This window comes from Anomaloglossus baeobatrachus, chromosome 4 (genome assembly GCF_048569485.1).
Source record: "Anomaloglossus baeobatrachus isolate aAnoBae1 chromosome 4, aAnoBae1.hap1, whole genome shotgun sequence".
Taxonomy (NCBI): domain Eukaryota; kingdom Metazoa; phylum Chordata; class Amphibia; order Anura; family Aromobatidae; genus Anomaloglossus; species Anomaloglossus baeobatrachus.
Window position 1 is genome coordinate 389,358,020 of NC_134356.1, and position 19,046 is coordinate 389,377,065.

The following is a 19,046-nucleotide window of genomic DNA, read 5'->3' on the forward strand; positions in this document are numbered from 1 at the left end:
TGCCAGTCTATCCAGCTGGGGAGCAGTATGTCTCCACCACCGAGCACAGGGCACTTGGACTCCGTCCGAGTCAGCCCTCTCGATCAATGTGCTGGAAACCAGAGCTGTGCTTCTGGCTCTCCTAGCCTTTCACCACCTTTTGGCAGGCAAGCACATCCGAGTCCAGTCAGACAACGCGACAGCGGTTGCCTACATCAATCACCAAGGCGGGACACGCAGCCGCCTGACAATGTTGGAGGTTCAACGCATCCTTCAATGGACGGAGGACTCCAAGTCCACCATATCCGCAGTCCACATCCCAGGCGTGGAAAACTGGGAAGCAGATTTTCTTTGTCGCTCCATTGGGAGACTCAGACAATTGGGTGTATAGCTTCTGCCTCCGGAGGCCACACAAAGTATTACACTTTAAAAAGTGTAACCCCTCCTCTCTCCCTATACACCCTCCCGTGCATCACGGGCCCATCAGTTTTTTGCTTTGTGTTGAAGGAGGCACACATTCACGCAAGCTCCACATTTTAGTCCGCAGCAGCTGCTGACTTTATCGGATGGAAGAAAAGAGGGCCCCTAACAGGGCTCCCGGCATGCTCCCTTCTCACCCCACTATTGTCGGCGGTGCTGTTAAGGTTGAGGTACCCATTGCGGGTACAAAGGCTGGAGCCACATGCCGTTATCCTTCCCCATCCCTTAGAGGCTCTGGGAGAAGTGGGATCCTAACCGGTCACCATGCACTGGGACCGGGCTCCCTCCGCAGCCCCTGGGGGAATCTGACGGACAGGAGACCGGGTATTATCAGGGACAGGCCCTGCTTCTCAGAGGTACTCTGTGTCCCCTTGGGGACGGCGCATAGAGCGCCTGTGTAACAGACGCTGCAGCGGCTGCTGTGTGTTTTGTGTCGCCGGGACTACCGCGCCGACCGCGCCTGTTTGCCGGCCGCGTTACTAAATTTAGTCCCCGGCTTCTGCGGCCTAGTACCACATACTCCCGCCCCCGGGCCTGCCAGTCAGGGGTAAGGGCGGGACGCTAGACTGGACGTCAGCGGTGAGGGCTGGAGCATACTTAGGTATCCTCCTCCCCCCTCACTGAGCACTGTGGGGCACCAGATTCCCGCACTTTATGAGGCACGCCCACGGCTCCCTCCTCCTCTGAGAACGCTGGCAGCCATTGTTTTCACACTTCTGCCGGTGGAGAACTTCAGACCGAGCTCCACAGCTCTGGGAGGCCCAGGCAGGGAATCTGGTGGACACACAACCGCTGTGGGCGGTCGGTAAGCAGCACCGGTTACCAGGTGCTGGCCCCCCCGGGTGCCGAAGTGTGTGTATATGTATATGTATGTATATATATATATATATATATATATATATATATATATATATATATATATATATATATATATATATATATATATATATATATATATATATATATATATATATATATATATATATATATATATATATATATATATATATATATATATATATATATATATATATATATATATATATATATATATATATATATATATATATATATATATTAGTATACATTTGCTCTGTTCGGCCGCATTATTTGCTTTTGGCTATATACCCTCACTGATTGCTCTAAGAGGAGACAACAGCATGTCGTCCGCAAAAAGCAAGGGTGCCAAGGCACAGGCTTATTTTGCAACCTGTACCTCTTGTGCGGCTATGTTACCTGCAGGTTCCACCTACCCTCATTGTGTGCAATGCTCGGCCCCTGTGACACTCACTCAGCCGGAGCCTCAGGCACTGGTGGGACCCTCGGCCCAGGTAGAACCACCGGCTTCCACTGTCCAGGTGGCAGAGACAGAGTTTGCAGTGTTGGCTGAGAAACTTTCTGAGTCACTTTCACAATCCATGGCTCAGTCTATGGATAAATGGTCTGCTAAGATACTAGAAGCTTTGCAGTCCAGACCGGTAACACAGGCCCCGGGCACTGTTGAATCATTGCCCCCAGGCCCTCCTCGGTCGGCACAGCAAAGTGCTCCTGGGGTGACTCCTAGGTCCCACGGTGAGGACTCCGACACGGACCGCAGTCCCAGACCGGCTAAGCGGGCTCGCTGGGAACTTCCCTCGACTTAATCACACTGCTCAGGGTCTCAGCATGAGGACTCTCTGGAGGATGAAGCGGAGGTGGCAGATCAGGGCTCTGATCCTGACGTTGCTCTCAATCTGGATACACCTGAAGGGGACGCCATAGTAAATGACCTTATAGCGTCCATCAACCAGGTGCTAGAACTTTCTCCTCCAACTCCACCGATAGAGGAGTCAGCTTCACAGCAGGAGAAACACCAATTTAGGTTTCCCAAACGTACACGGAGTGCGTTTTTCGATCACTCCAACTTCAGAGATGCGGTCCAGAAGCACCGAGCATTTCCGGACAAGCGCTTTACTAAGCGCCTTAATGACACACGTTACCCCTTCCCCCCCCTGACGTAGTTAAGGGTTGGGCTCAATGTCCCAAGGTGGATCCTCCAGTCTCTAGACTGGCGGCTAGATCCATAGTAGCAGTGGCAGATGGTTCATCGCTCAAGGATGCCACTGACAGGCAAATAGAGCTCCTGATGAAATCCATCTATGAAGCCATAGGCGCGTCTTTTGCTCCGGCATTCGCAGCCGTATGGGCACTCCAAGCTATCTCAGCTTGTCTGTCTGAGATTAATGCAGTCACACGTGCCTCTACTCCGCAGGTTGTGTCCTTAACCTCTCAGGCGTCGGCTTTTTCGTCCTACGCCATGAACGCCGTCCTGGACTCTGCGAGCCGTACAGCGGTAGCATCCGCCAATTCGGTGGCAGTCCGCAGGGCCATGTGGCTACGCGAGTGGAAGGCAGATTCTGCTTCCAAGAAGTTCTTAACCGGTCTGCCATTTTCTGGCGACCGTCTGTTTGGCGAGCAATTGGATGAAATTATTAAACAATCCAAGGGAAAGGACTCGTCCTTACCCCAGTCCAAACCAAACAGACCTCAGCAACGAAAGATACAACCGAGGTTTCGGTCCTTTCGGCCCTCAGCCAGGTCCCAATTCTCCACGTCCAACAGGCCACAGAAGGGCCAGAGGAACTCTGATTCATGGCGGTCTAAGTCACGTCCTAAAAAGACCGCCGGAGGAACCGCCCCCAAGGCGGCCTCCTCATGACTTTCGGCCTCCCCAAACCGCATCCTCGGTCGGTGGCAGGCTCTCCCGCTTTTGCGACGCCTGGTTGCCACATGTCCAAGACCGATGGGTGAGAGACATTCTGTCTCACGGTTACAGGATAGAGCTCAGCTCTCGTCCTCCGACTCGTTTCTTCAGAACATCTCCGCCCCCCGAGCGAGCCGATGCACTTTTTCAGGTGGTGGACACTCTGAAGGCAGAAGGAGTGATGATCCCCGTTCCCCTTCAAGAATGTGGTCGCGGTTTTTACTCCAACTTGTTTGTGGTGCCAAAAAAGGACGGATCATTCCGTCCCGTTCTGGACCTCAAACTGCTCAACAGACACGTGAAAACCAGGCGGTTCCGGATGGAATCTCTCCGCTCCGTCATCGCCTCGATGTCCCAAGGAGACTTCCTAGCATCAATCGACATCAGGGATGCTTATCTCCACGTGCCGATTGCACCAGAGCATCAGCGCTTCCTGCGTTTCGCCATCGGAGACGAACACCTTCAGTTCGTGGCACTGCCTTTCGGCCTGGCGACAGCCCCACGGGTCTTCACCAAGGTCATGGCAACAGTGGTGGCGGTCCTACACTCTCAGGGACACTCGGTGATCCCTTACTTAGACGATCTTCTAGTCAAGGCACCCTCCCGGGCGGCATGCCAACACAGCCTGAACACTGCTCTGGAGACTCTCCAGAGGTTCGGGTGGATCATCAATTTCCCAAAGTCAAAATTGACACCGACCCAATCGCTAACTTACCTCGGGATGGAGTTTCATACTCTCTCAGCGATAGTGAAGCTACCGCTGGACAAACAGCGTTCACTACAGACAGGGGTGCAATCTCTCCTTCGAGCCCAGTCACACCCCTTGAGGCGCCTCATGCACTTCCTAGGGAAGATGGTGGCAGCAATGGAGGCAGTTCCATTTGCGCAGTTTCATTTGCGTCCACTCCAATGGGACATTCTCCGCAAATGGGACAGGAGGTCGACGTCCCTCGACAGGAACGTCTCCCTTTCTCGGGCAGCCAAAGCCTCTCTTCAGTGATGGCTTCTTCCCACTTCTTTGTCGAAGGGAAAATCCTTCCTGCCCCCATCCTGGGCTGTGGTCACGACGGACGCGAGTCTGTCAGGGTGGGGAGCGGTCTTCCTCCACCACAGGGCTCAGGGAACCTGGACTCCGACAGAGTCCTCCCTTCAGATCAATGTTCTGGAGATAAGGGCAGTGTATCTAGCCCTAAAGGCGTTCCAGCTGTGGCTGGAGGGCAGGCAGATCCGAATTCAGTCGGACAACGCCACGGCGGTGGCGTACATCAACCACCAAGGCGGCACATGCAGTCGTCAAGCCTTCCAAGAAGTTCGGCGGATTCTGCTGTGGGCGGAAGCCACAGCCTCCACCATCTCCGCAGTCCACATCCCGGGCGTAGAAAACTGGGAAGCAGACTTTCTCAGTCGCCAGGGCATGGACGCAGGGGAATGGTCTCTTCACCCGGACATGTTTCAAGAGATCTGTTGCCGCTGGGGAACGCCGGACGTCGACCTAATGGCGTCCCGGCACAACAACAAAGTCCCGGCATTCATGGCACGGTCTCAAGATCACAGAGCTCTGGCGGCAGACGCATTAGTTCAGGATTGGTCGCAGTTTCGACTGCCTTATGTATTTCCTCCTCTGGCACTGCTGCCCAGAGTGTTACGCAAGATCAGGTCCGACTGCCGCCGCGCCATCCTCATCACCCCAGACTGGCCGAGGAGGTCATGGTACCCGGATCTGTGGCATCTCACGGTGGGTCAACCGTGGGCACTACCAGACCGACCAGACTTGCTGTCTCAAGGGCCATTTTTCCATCTGAATTCTGCGGCCCTCAACCTGACTGTGTGGCCATTGAGTCCTGGATCCTAGCGTCTTCAGGGTTATCTCAAGAGGTCATTGCCACTATGAGACAGGCCAGGAAACCAACGTCCGCCAAGATCTACCACAGGACGTGGAGGATCTTCTTATCCTGGTGCTCTGATCAGGGTTTTACTCCCTGGCCGTTTGCCTTGCCCACTTTTCTGTCTTTCCTTCAATCCGGAATGGACAAGGGTTTGTCTCTCGGCTCTCTCAAGGGACAAGTATGGGCGCTTTCCGTGTTTTTTCAAAAGCGTCTAGCCAGGCTTCCGCAGGTCCGCACGTTCCTGCAGGGAGTTTGCCACATAGTCCCACCTTACAAGCGTCCGCTAGAACCCTGGGATCTTAACAGGGTGCTAACGGCTCTTCAGAAACCACCTTTCGAGCCGATGAGGGATGTCTCTCTATCACGCCTTTCGCAGAAGGTGGTCTTCCTAGTAGCAGTCACATCACTTCGGAGAGTGTCTGAGCTAGCAGCGCTGTCATGCAAAGCCCCCTTCCTGGTGTTTCACCAGGATAAGGTGGTTCTGCGTCCGGTCCCGGAATTTCTCCCTAAGGTGGTATCCCCTTTTCATCTCAATCAGGATATCTCCTTACCTTCTTTTTGTCCTAATCCAGTTCACCAATGTGAAAAGGATTTGCACTTGTTAGATCTCGTGAGAGCACTCAGGCTCTACATTTCTCGCACGGCGCCCCTGCGCCGTTCTGATGCGCTCTTTGTCCTTGTCGCTGGCCAGCGTAAGGGGTCGCAGGCTTCCAAGTCAACCTTGGCTCGGTGGATCAAGGAACCGATTCTTGAAGCCTACCGTTCGTCTGGGCTTCCGATTCCTTCAGGGCTGAAAGCCCATTCTACCAGAGCCGTAGGTGCGTCCTGGGCATTGCGGCACCAGGCTACGGCTCAGCAGGTGTGTCAGGCGGCTACCTGGTCGAGTCTGCACACTTTCACGAAACACTATCAGGTGCATGCCTATGCTTCGGCAGATGCCAGCCTAGGTAGGCGAGTCCTTCAGGCGGCGGTTGCCCACCTGTAAGAGGGGGCCGTTTTACGGCTCTTTTTATCGAGGTATTCTTTTACCCACCCAGGGACTGCTTTTGGACGTCCCAATTGTCTGGGTCTCCCAATGGAGCGACAAAGAAGAAGGGAATTTTGTTTACTTACCGTAAATTCCTTTTCTTCTAGCTCCTATTGGGAGACCCAGCACCCGCCCCTGTTCCCTTCGGGCTGTTGTTCTTTTGTGTACACATGTTGTTCATGTTGAATTGTTCTTTGGTTCATGGTTTCAGTTCTCCGAACATCCTTCGGATTGAGTTTACCTTAGACCAATTTATAAGTTTCCTCCTTCCTGCTTTGGCACCAAAACTGATGGGCCCGTGATGCACGGGAGGGTGTATAGGCAGAGGGGAGGGGTTACACTTTTTTAAGGTGTAATACTTTGTGTGGCCTCCGGCGGCAGAAGCTATACACCCAATTGTCTGGGTCTCCCAATAGGAGCTAGAAGAAAAGGAATTTACGGTAAGTAAACAAAATTCCCTTCATCTCAGCCGTCAAACCGTGGACAGTGGCGAGTGGTCCCTGCATCCGGCAGTGTTTCAGTCAATCTGCCGCAAGTGGGGCACTCCGGAAGTGAATCTAATGGCATCCCGGCACAACAACAAGGTTCCGGTTTACGTGGCTCGCTCCCACGATCCTCAGGCCCTTGCAGCGGACGCTCTGGTTCAAGATTGGTCCCAGTTTCGCCTGTCCTACGTGTTTCCCCCTCTAGCTCTCTTGCCCAGAGTTCTGTGCAAGATCAGAATGGAGGGCCGTCGGGTCATCCTCATTGCACCGGACTGGCCCAGGCGAGCTTGGTACCCAGACCTGCTCCATCTGTCCGTAGAGGTGCCGTGGCATCTTCCGGACCGTCCAGACCTTCTCTCACAAGGTCCGTTTTTCCGCCAGAATTCTGCAGCTCTCAGATTGACGGCGTGGCTCTTGAGTCCTGGATCTTGACGGCTTCTGGTATTCCTCCTGAAGTCATCTCCACTATGACTCGGGCTCGGAAGTCTTCCTCGGCCAAAATCTATCACAGGACCTGGAGATTTTCCTGTCCTGCTGTCGCTCTTCCGGCCATGCTCCTTGGCCTTTTTCCTTGCTGACCCTTCTGTACTTTCTACAGTCCGGTCTGCAGCTAGGACTATCCCTCAATTCCCTCAAGGGACAAGTCTCAGCTCTGTCAGTTCTGTTCCAGCGGCGTATTGCCCGTCTGGCTCAGGTCCGCAACTTCATGCAAGGCGCGTCTCACATCATTCCGCCTTGTCGGCGGCCCTTGGATCCCTGGGACCTCATTCTGGTCCTCACGGCCTTGCAGAAACCCCCCTTTTGAGCCTCTTAGGGAAGTTTCTTTGTCTCGTCTTTCACAGAAAGTGGTCTTTCTAGTGGCCATAACTTCCCTCAGGAGAGTCTCTGATTTGGCTGCGCTCTCTTCGGAGTCACCTTTTTTGGTTTTTCATCAAGACAAGGTGGTTCTCCGTCCGACTCCAGATTTTCTCCCTAAGGTGGTTTCTCCTTTCCACCTTAACCAGGACATTTCCCTGCCTTCCTTTTGTCCGGCTCCTGTTCATCGCTTTGAAAAAGTGTTGCATACTCTGGATCTGGTGCGGGCACTCCGGATCTGTGTCTCGCACCGCTGTTCTTAGGCGGTGCACCTCTTTTTGTGCTAACCACAGGTCGACGTAAGGGCCTCTCGGCTTCTAAGCCGACCTTAGCTCGTTGGATTAGGTCGGCCATATCCGATGCCTACCAGTGTACTCAGGTGCCTCCCCTGCCGGGGATCAAGGCACACTCGACCAGAGCTGTCGGTGCCTCTTGGGCTTTCAGGCACCAGGCTACGGCTCAGCAGGTCTGTCAGGCTGCCACTTGGACTAGCCTGCATACCTTTTCAAAGCACTACCAAGTGCATGCTCATGCTTCGGCAGATGCGAGCTTGGGCAGACGCATCCTTCAGGCGGCTGTCGCCCATTTGTGAAGTTAGGCTCCGCCTACTTCTCAGTTTTCTGTTTATTCCCACCCATGGACTGCTTTGAGACGTCCCAATGTCTGGGTCTCCCATAGGAACGATAAAGAAAAAGAGAATTTTGTTTACTTACCGTAAATTCTTTTTCTTATAGTTCCGTATTGGGAGACCCAGCACCCTCCCTGTTGCCTGTTGGCAGTTTCTTGTTCCGCGTGTTATCACCGGCTGTTGTTGTAGACAGAGGCTCCGGTTGTTCCGGTTCTTGCTCTGTCTTTACTTGTGGGTGGCTATTCTCCTTCAGCTTTTGCACTAAACTGGCTAGATCTGGTTATCCAGGGGGTGTATATGCTCAGAGGGAGGAGCTACACTTTTTAGTGTAGTACTTTGTGTGTCCTCCGGAGGCAGAAGCTATACACCCAATGTCTGGGTCTCCCAATACGGAACTATAAGAAAAAGAATTTACGGTAAGTAAACAAAATTCTCTTTATTATTATTATTATTCTTTTATACAAAACTGCAGCCAGGACAGTGCCCTAATTATAAGTGAACAACCCCTTTACATTTCTGCTGCCGACTTTTTTTTTTCTTTGCTGTAATTTTTGCATTCAAATAGTTTGTCGGATATTTATCTGTAGAGCGACGTGTGTATAACTAACAAGTGCATGTCGCTCGGAACAAAATGTTAATTTGTACCAAGTGAATGAGATTTTCTAGTATGCTCATTTTTACATTGTATATGACGCCTATAAACGTCACTGTGTTAAATGGAAGTACAGGCTTTATCTATTTGTGTATGTTTCATAGAATATATGTTCTTTTTCTAGAAAGAAGATGTTCTGGTCACACTCTTACCAGCGGGCCATTGTCCAGGTTCAGTAATGTAATATACACCATAATTCTTAATACTTTTGATATGTGTAGACCACATTGACAATGAAGACATTTCTTTATGTTCCAACCTGTCTTAAAGAAATGTCAGCTGATGAACAGGAAGTTGGCACATCTTGTTGATAATGTATGATACAGGGAATAAAATCCATTGAGGCCCCCAAATATTTGTATATGTAGGTGGTTAAGGGGTATTCGCCATTATCCAGTGATGGGCTATAGATATTTGGTCGCCCCTGCTTTCTGCAGTTCCCACAGCAATCCAGTCCATAACTGCCAGGGGAGCAGCAGGCTGCCTGTGCTGAATAATAGTCTGGTGATGAGAACGCAGCTTTATAGCCTCTTGGGTTGGCGGAAAAAACAGGAAGAGGCCCCAATCAGGACACATTAACTAACTACTTTTCAGCAAGTCAAACGTCTCCATAGAGCCACAATAAACGGCTGCAGTAACAGGTGCTGTATCTGAGCTCTGCACAATATATTAGTGACACAGTGAAACCTCAGAAACATGGAGAACAGGTGTGTGGGTGACACCGGAAGATAACTTATCTCCTGGGCTACACTCTTAACTGATGTGAAAGACTGAATATCCAGCAAGCAAACACTGCCTGGAAGGCCTGCCAGCTAGACGGTCCAACAAGGCGCTATCCATTACTGTTACAAACTGTTCTTGACGTGCACTCCACCCCAGCTGCCATTTGCCATTCCTCCATTCACTGTCATGGCCAGCCCAATCTCCAGATCTGAACCCCAAAGAAGAACTGCTTAAACTTTTGCACCAGGAGTGGCATAAGGTTACCCAAAAGCAGTGTGAGGCTATGTGCGCACTAGAAAAGTGATTTTTCTTAAGAAAATTTGTTGAGAAACTTCTGGGAGTTGAAGATTACCGCACCTGCAGTAAAAAAAAAACGCACCAAAACCGCAGGAAAAACGCATGCGTTTTTGCCGCGGTTTTTCCGCAGGTTGGTCCCTGCGGTTTTTTATGCTGTAACTGCAATAAATAATATAGATAATAGATAGACAGACAGATAATGGATAGAGGGAAAGATGTATAGATGAATAGATAGATAATAGATGAGAAAGACCTATATAATGTCCCACCTCCCTGCATATTCTAAGCTGACACCCTTTAGTGACTTTTATGTGGCACTAAAGGGTGCTTAGCCTTGTATTTAGCCAAAAAATAAATTAAAAAAAAAAAAAAAAAAGACGTGGGGTCCCCCCCTATCTTTTGTAGCCAGCTAGGGTAAAACAGACAGCGGCAGCCTGCAGACCACAGCTGGCAGCTTTACCTTGGCTGGTAATCCAAAACAGAGGGCACCCCACACTGTTATTTTACATTAAATAAATAATTTAAAACAAAAAATGTGGGGTCCCCCCCCCCCAAATTGAATCACCAGCCAAGGTAAAGCGGACAGCTGTGGTCTGGTATTCTCAGACTAGGGAGGTCCACTGTTATTGGACACTCCCCAGCCTAAAAATGAGAGGCAACAGCTGCCCCAGAAGTGGCGCATCCATTAGACGTGCCAATCCTGGTGCTTTGCCCCAACTCATCCCGTTGCCCTGGTGCGGTGGCAAACGAGGTAATATATGGGGTTGATGCCAGATGTGTAATGTCACCTGGCATCAAGCCCTGGGGTTTGTGATGTCAAGCGTTTATCAGATACCTGACATCACTAACCCAGTCTGTAAGAAATAGAAAATAGACAACAAAAAAAGTTTTATTTGAAAAAAACACTCCCCCCAAAACATTCCCTCTTTCACAAATTTATTGAAAAGAACAATCAATTCCAGGTCCGGCGTAATCCAATAAGGGGGTCCCACGATGATCCATACCATAGTCACTGTCCCAGTTAATGAAGAACAGAATGTTCCCCATTGGCTGGGAGATTAGTGCACTGACCTGAGCTTACATCAATAGGTCAGCCCAGGTCACTGCAGGGCATGACGAGTGCAGACCTCAGGAGGTTAGATGAGATCATTACCTGCGGTGACTATCTCCTGCACTCCTGACGTCAGCGCTGTCACTGCCTTCTATGTCCGCCGCGTTCTCAGCAGTATCGCGAGAGCCCGTGACGTCACCGCTAGTGACAGTCTCGGGCCGCCCGCGAGACGGGCATAGAAGTCAGTGACAGTGCTGACGTCAGCAGTGCAGGGGATCGTCACAGCAGGTAATGATCTCCTCTAACCTGACAGCAGCGCTCGTCATCCCCGTGGCTGCCAGTACTGCAGTGTGAGAAGCTGCTGATACTGCGGGCAGACACTGACACTGCAGGGCGGGCAGACAGTGACACACCGCAGTGCGAGCATCCGTGGGGCTGGAGCGGGACACAGACTGCACGTGCACCCGACGGAGGTCACACGGAGGAGCTTCTGTGCGGCGTCCAGGGAGTGTGACGTGTGTGTTTACTCTGCTCTGCTTCCTCTTCTGTCATAATGACATCACCTCCTGCAAAACACAGGCAGTGATGAGCATTACCGCAGGTAAACCGCGGCTATACCAAGGGCATACCGCACATCATTTGCTACCCCCCGGTATTTCGCGATTACGTTACAGTGAATGAAGTGAAATACCGGGGGGTATACCGCAGTTACCTGCGGAAAAGAAGTGACATGCACATTTTCTCAAGAAATTTTCTCAAGAAATTCTGCAGAAAGAATTTTCTTGAGAAAAAAAAACGCAGTGTGCGCACAGCTATTTTTTTTCCCCTTAGGTTTTGCTGGGAAATGTCTGCAGAAAGATTACAAACATTTCTCAAGAAATTTCTGCAGCAAAACCTCAGGTAAAACCGCAGTGTGCGCACAGGGCCTTAGAGACTGGTGGAAAGCATGCCAAGACGCATGAAACCTAAATATTAATTTCTGAACTCTTCGTGAGTTAAAACATTATTAGTATTGTTTCTAAATGATTATGAACTTGTTTTCTTTGCATTATTTGAGGTCTGAAAGCAATGCATTTTTTTTGTTATTTTGACCATTTCTCAGTTTCAGAAAATAAATACAAAATGTATTGCTTGGAAATTCGGAGACCTTGTCAGTAGTTTATAGAATAAAAGAACAATTTACATTTTACTCAAAATATACCTATAAAGAGAAAGATAAGAAAAACTGACAATTTTGCAGTGGTCTCTTCATTTTTGCCAGAGCTGTATATATTGTTTCTCTCTTTTCAGGTTTTTGTTCCAAGGACAAAATGGCACTGTTCTATATACCGGGGACTTCAGACTAGCAAAAGGAGAAGTGGCACGTATGGAGCTTTTGCATTCAGGAAGCAGGTGTGTAGAATATATGTAATCTGGTCATATACAATGCCGTGTGGTAAAGCCACCCGCTAACCCAGATGTGCAGAAGTCCCTGGATCGTCATCATTCTGGTCCGTTTGGTTCTCTCAGCACAGGCTTTGTATAATTTGGAGATCTGGCTGATCTAGCATGTGTAATCTTCTAGAATATGTACTCTCATTTTTACATGTATCATAGAACATTGAAACCTGACTGCTAACAAATAATGAGTACTGATGGTTTCCTTTTCAGAGTGAAAGACATTGAAAGCGTTTATCTAGACACCACATTCTGCGACCCTAAATTTTTCCAGATTCCCAGTAGAGTAAGTGTTAATTACTTGGGCTCTGCAATTTCATTTTACGTTTCCAGTTTAGGCTCCGAATATACTGGTCTGTAAGATAAGAACAAATGGCAGCTTACAGTGACCTCCACATGTATTTATGGAGATAAAGCTTAAGCAACGCAGAATAAAAAGTCCTGCATCTTTCTAATGTGTGCTTTTACTATTTTGAAAAAGAACTCCGCTTGTTGGCAGCAATTATAAACTTTTTTGTTTCCTTTTTTTTTTTTTATCTCCTACCCTTAATAGTTTGTATTGTAGAATATAAAATATATCGGCCTCATGCTCAAGATGTGAAAAATGAGGTAGCAAATTCTTAAACTGCGAGAAGAACCAAAACTGTCCCAGGCTTTAAGCAAATGTTTCCATCCACTGACCGCAAATGGAGTTCTTAAAAATTATATTGAAAGCTAAACGATGTTGGAGATCTACAGGACTTCATTATAAACATAAAAAAGAGAAACCAACCTTAAGGACGGGGCCACACGGGACACTAGTGCGATCCTCGCATGACACTCGGCTCACACTGGCAGTACAGGAGAGCCGAGTGTCATGCTAGCTAGTATCTCTGCGACTGAGGTCCGACTGTGTGAGCGGACCTCGGCTGCGGAGGGGCGGGCCGGCACTGAAGCGGGGTGAGAGGGATTTCTCTACCTCTCTCCTCCGTAGACGGCTATTGCGATTCTCACACTGCACTATACGGTACACCGGTGTAATGCGAGTGCAGTGCATTTTTTTGTTTCCCCCCCCCCCCCTCGCCCCATAGACTTGAATGGGTGCGAGAAAAAGAGTCTCGCATTACAGCCGCAGCATGCTGCCATTGTTTTCTCGGTCCGATTAGGGCTGAGAAAATAATCGCTCATGTGCACTGACACACAGGTAATATTGGTCCGAGTGGAATGCGATGTTTTATCGCACTTCACTCGCACCGTTTTTAGCTACCTGTGAACCTGGCCCTTGAAATGTTCTAGCAAGACTCGTGGCAAAACAAGTACCTGAATGGGCTTTAAAGGCAACCTGTCAGGTCCCATATGCGTTCTGACCTACAAGCAGGAGCATGTGTGAGCTATTAACCCCTTCCTACCCATCCCTGTGTTGTAATATTGTGGAATATGAAAGTAATAAAATACATTTTATTACTTATTCCCCATGTAAATGATAGTGTCTCTAGCCCCATGGGCGTCACATCACTCCATGGGCGTTTGCATGGTTTCGCCCCTGTGGGCGTGATACCATGGATTTACATTAGCGACGTCACGTCTGCTCCTTCAGAATCTCGCGCATGCTTGCCCTTCCATTCTCGCCGTCTTCTCATCCTGGTGATTAATTGCCTGGTTCAGACGCGCACTGCGCATGACCAGTACCGCAGGAGTCTGCTGAGCATGCGCAGTGTGCGGTTGAAGATGATAAGCAAATACCAGGATGAGAAGTTGGCAAGAATGGCAAGTGCGTGCACGTGCGAGATTCTGAAGGAGCAGACGTGACGTTGCTCATGTAAATCCATGATATCACGCCCATAGGGGCGTGATACCATGGAAAGCATGCAAATGCCCATGGGGCGATGCAACACCCATGGGGCTAGAGACCTGCTCATTTATATAGGGAATATGTAAGTAATAAAATACGTTTTTCTTCATCGTTCCTTATGGGAGACCCAGACCATGGGTGTATAGCTACTGCCTCCGGAGGACACACAAAGTACTACACTCAAAACGTGTAGCTCCTCCCTCCGGGCTATATACACCCCCTGGATGACAATCTAACCAGTTCCATGCTTTGTGTTCAGGAGGTCACACACACACATGCATTTTTTGATTTTTTTTTTAATTTTTTGATTTCAAAGATATGGAAGAAAAGCGGGTCCAGTCTGGACTCCCGGCATGTCCCTTTTCACCCCACTGTGTCGGCGGTGCTGTTAAGGTTGACTTTACAAGGCTGGAGCCTTCACATGCCGCGCTCCTTCACCATCCTCTGAGGCTCTGGCTTGAAGTGGGAGTCTTCACGGTCCTCTCTGCCTTGCAGGAGACCGGTCTCCATCCGCAGCCCTGTCAGGTTCCTGTCGGACGGAGCGTTTAACCCCCACCAGGGACATGGCCCTGCGTCTCAAAAGCTAAGTATTGAGACGGTTTTCAGGGGTCCCGGGTACATTTATTGAGGGGAGAGTATGTTTGGTAACTCTGCTGTGTTTTCCGGCCGGTTCTCTAGTTTCTTCCTGAGAACCGCGCCGAGGGTGCCTGCTCGTCGGCCGCATGTAAAAATCTAGGCCCCGGCTTCAGTCGCGGCCTAGTTTCGGTTTCAGTCTCTCTGCATGTCATTTTTTGCAGGGGAGCAGGGCTGCGCCGCCCACCGGCCGTTCAGCAGAGGGGAGGACACTCCTCTCTCAGGAAGTGTTCCCCTCCCCTGTATCTCTCCTTAGCCCTCCGGATTCCCGCTCTTGGGCTAATCCCCGCCCCCCCCTCCTCACTCCAGCGCCATTTTCTCAGCGTTCTCACACTGATCGGCGCTGGCTGCTGCTGCTGTTGCATCCACTGGGGGTCTGAGCTGTGGAATCCGGAGGGCACACAAAAAAAGCGGTCTGGTAAGCCACAACCTCTGGTTGTGGGCTTTGTTATACACTCTCAGGGGCTCATTCTATAGGAGTGTATTATTTACTGCAGAGTCTCCACCTCAGCAGCATGTCTATCACTAGGAGCAAGTCTGCTAAGCTGTACGCTATATGCACTGCATGTAAGCTCATTCTGCCAGAACCGAGCACATACCCACATTGTGATGCCTGCTCTAACATGGTGGTGCCTCAGCCTGGAGCCTCTTCAGGGGTCCCCCCGGCCGCTCCGGCCTCGGTGGCTGAACCCCCGGCTTGGGTAGCATCTTTTTCCAGTGCCATCTCCCAGTCTTTTGCCGACTCCATGGGACAGCTGTCCCGGGCTCTGCTGACCATGCATCAGCCCCCTTCTCAGGGTGCCTCTGCTGCTCCAAGCTCTGCAGAACTCTCAGAACATGTTTTAGGACCCCGTCCCCCTAAACTGAGATGCAGGGACCCTTCTCCTTCCTCGTCCCACGGCTCTGATTCACGAGCTGAGGTGCAGGGCGAGGAGGATACTTTTACTGTGGGCTCAGACGCTACCTCTATGTACCCCATTGACTTATCTGAGGGTGATGCGGATGTTAGTGACTTGATTGCATCCATTAACTCCGTACTGAACCTCAATCCACCAGTGTCAGAGGAACAAGCCTCTCTGGTAGAAATACACCAGTTTACCTCTCCTAAGAGAGCTAGGAGTACGTTTTTTAACCACTCCAGTTTTCAGGCCACTGTGACCAAGCCCAGGGCCTGTCCTGACAAACGCTTTCCAAAGCGTAGTTCTGATGACCGTTTTCCCTTTCCACCTGAGGTGGTTAAGGAGTGGGCTCAGTCCCCAAAGGTGGATCCTCCGGTGTCTAGAATCTCAGCCCAGACAGTCGTTTCTGTGGCCGATGGCACCTCTCTTAAGGATCCCACTGACCGCCAGGTTGACCTTCTAGCCAAATCTGTATATGAGGCGGCAGGAGCCTCCTTCTCCCCGTCTTTTGCAGCAGTGTGGGCTCTTAAGGCAGTCTCTGCCTCTCTGGCGGAGATACATTCCCTCGCCAGGGACTCTATTCCCGAGATGGTTGCCTTAACTTCCCAGGCTTCGGCTTTTTCATCCTACGCCATGTCTGCCATTCTAGAGGCTTCTCACCGCACGGCGGTGGCTTCAGCTAATTCTCTCGCGATCCGCAGGATCTTGTGGCTTCGAGAGTGGAAAGCAGACGCTTCTTCTAAGAAGTACCTTGCTGGGCTCCCCTTTGCTGGGTCCCGGCTGTTCGGTGAATAACTGGATGAAATTATTAAGGAAGCTACTGGCGGGAAGAGTACTTCCTTGCCACAAATTCAAACCAGGCAACCTGTCCAGGGCAGGAACCAGTCGAGGTTTCGTTCCTTTCGTTCCTCTAACTGGTCATCCTCTAAGCCCTCAGCTTCGTCCACTACCTCAGCCAAGGATCGTAAACCGAACTGGCGCGCGAAGCCGCGTCCTCAGAAGAGCGGAGGAGCCGCTGCCACTAAGGCAGCCTCCTCTTGACTATCTGGCTGCGCCAGCAACGTCCTTGGTCGGTGGCAGGCTCTCCCACTTTGGCGACGTGTGGTTTCAACACGTCTCCGATCAGTGGGTGCGGGATATCATCTCCCACGGCTACAGGATAGAATTTTCTTCCAGCCCGCCAAACAGATTTTTTCTGTCCGCTCCCCCCTGCTCCAAGGCCGCCGCCTTCTCTCAGGCCGTGGCATCCTTGCAGGTCAACGGAGTAATTGTACCGGTTCCCGCCCGGGAACGGTTCAGAGGTTTCTACTCAAACCTCTTCCTAGTCCCCAAGAAGGACGGTTCCTTCCGGCCCATCCTGGATCTCAAGCTTCTCAACAAGCATGTTCAGGTGCGACGCTTTCGCATGGAATCTCTGAGATCGGTCATTGCCTCAATGACCCAAGGAGATTTTCTAGCATCCATCGACATCAGAGATGCCTATCTGCACGTGCCTATTGCGGTTTCACACCAGCGTTGGCTACGCTTTGCAATCGGAGAGGAACATTTCCAATTCGTGGCTCTCCCCTTCGGGTTAGCCATGGCCCCTCGTGTTTTCACCAAGGTCATGGCAGCAGTGGTTGCGGTCCTGCATCTCCAGGGGTTGGAAGTGATTCCTTACCTGGACGACCTTCTTGTCAAGGCCTCATCCAGTGCAGACTGCCAGTGGAGTGTCTCGCTCACTCTCGCCACGCTTGTTCAATTCGGGTGGCTTGTCAATCTGCCCAAGTCCACTCTGACCCCGACCCAGGAACTTACGTACCTAGGGATGCAATTCGAGACTCTGCCGGCACTTGTGAAGCTGCCCTTAGTCAAACAGCAGTCCCTTCATCTGGCGGTGCGCTCTCTGTTGCAGCCCCGCCGCCATTCCATCAGGTACCTCATGCAGGTGCTGGGTCAGATGGTGGCGTCAATGGAAGCGGTTCCCTTTGCCCAGTTCCATCTGCGTCCCCTGCAGCTGGACATTCTCCGCTGTTGGGACAAGCGGACCTCTTCCTTGCACAGGCTAGTGGCTCTGTCGCCGCAGACCAGGAGCTCTCTTCAGTGGTGGCTTCGGCCCCTCTCTCTGTCACAGGGACGCTCCTTCCTGACTCCGTCCTGGGTGATCCTCACCACGGATGCCAGACTCTCCGGCTGGGGAGCAGTATTTCTCCACCACCGAGCACAGGGCACTTGGACTCCGTCCGAATCAGCCCTCTCGATCAATGTGCTGGAAATCAGGGCTGTTCTTCTAGCTCTCGTAGCCTTTCACCACCTGTTGGCGGGCAAGCACATTCGAGTCCAGTCGGACAACGCGACAGCGGTTGCCTACATCAATCACCAGGGCGGGACTCGCAGCCGCCTGGCGATGTTGGAGGTTCAGCGAATCCTTCAGTGGACGGAGGACTCCAAGTCCACCATATCCGCAGTCCACATCCCAGGCGTAGAAAACTGGGAGGCCGATTATCTCAGCCGTCAAACCGTGGACAGCGGCGAGTGGGCCCTGCATCCGGCAGTGTTCAGCCGTCGGGTCATAATCATTGCTCCGGACTGGCCCAGGCGAGCTTGGTACCCAGATCTGCTCCGTCTGTCCGTAGAAATGCGGTGTCATCTCCCGGACCGCCCAGACCTTCTCTCTCAAGGTCCGTTTTTCCGCCAGAATTCTGCGGCTCTCAAATTGACGGCATGGCTCTTGAGTCCTGGATCCTGACGGCTTCAGGCATTCCTTCTGAGGTCATCTCCACTATGACTCAGGCTCGGAAGTCTTCCTCGGCCAAGATTTACCACAGGACTTGGAAGATTTTCCTGTCCTGGTGTCGCTCTTCCGGCCATGCTCCTTGGCCGTTCTCTTTGCCGACCATCCTGTCTTTTCTACAGTCCGGTCTGCAGCTAGGACTGTCCCTCAATTCCCTCAAGGGACAGGTGTCGGCTCTGTCGGTATTATTCCAGCGGCGTATCGCCCGACTGGCTCAGGTACGCACCTTCATGCAGGGCGCATCTCACATCATTCCTCCTTACCGACGGCCTTTGGATCCCTGGGATCTTAATCTGGTCCTCACGGCCTTACAGAAAACCCCCCTTTGAGCCTCTTAGGGAGGTTCCCTTGTTTAGACTTTCACAGAAAGTGGTTTTTCTAGTAGCCATAACTTCTCTCCGGAGAGTCTCTGATTTGGCTGCGCTCTCTTCGGAGTCACCTTTCTTGGTGTTTCACCAAGACAAGGTGGTTCTCCGTCCGACTCCGGATTTTCTCCCTAAGGTGGTGTCTTCTTTCCACCTTAACCAAGACATTTCATTGCCTTCCCTTTGTCCTGCCCCTGTGCATCGCTTTGAGAAGGCGTTGCATACCTTGGATTTGGTGCGGGTGCTCCGAATATATGTGTCACGCACCGCCGCCTTTAGGCGGTGCACCTCACTTTTTGTGC

The 19,046-nt window shown here is 51.1% G+C and overlaps 1 protein-coding gene across 4 annotated transcripts in view; it reads left to right on the forward strand.

The window, feature by feature from the left end:
• Positions 1–19,046, forward strand: part of DCLRE1C (DNA cross-link repair 1C) — a 99,882-nt gene that overhangs the window by 18,715 nt on the left and 62,121 nt on the right. For 2 of the 4 annotated variants that reach the window (XM_075345240.1, XM_075345237.1), the window contains exons 5-7: positions 8,860–8,915; positions 12,097–12,198; positions 12,457–12,529. In XM_075345240.1, coding sequence (XP_075201355.1) covers positions 8,860–8,915; positions 12,097–12,198; positions 12,457–12,529 — 231 coding nt within the window. The remainder of the gene's footprint in view (positions 1–8,859; positions 8,916–12,096; positions 12,199–12,456; positions 12,530–19,046) is intronic. The other 2 variants (XM_075345239.1, XM_075345238.1) reach the window with 1 other exon arrangement.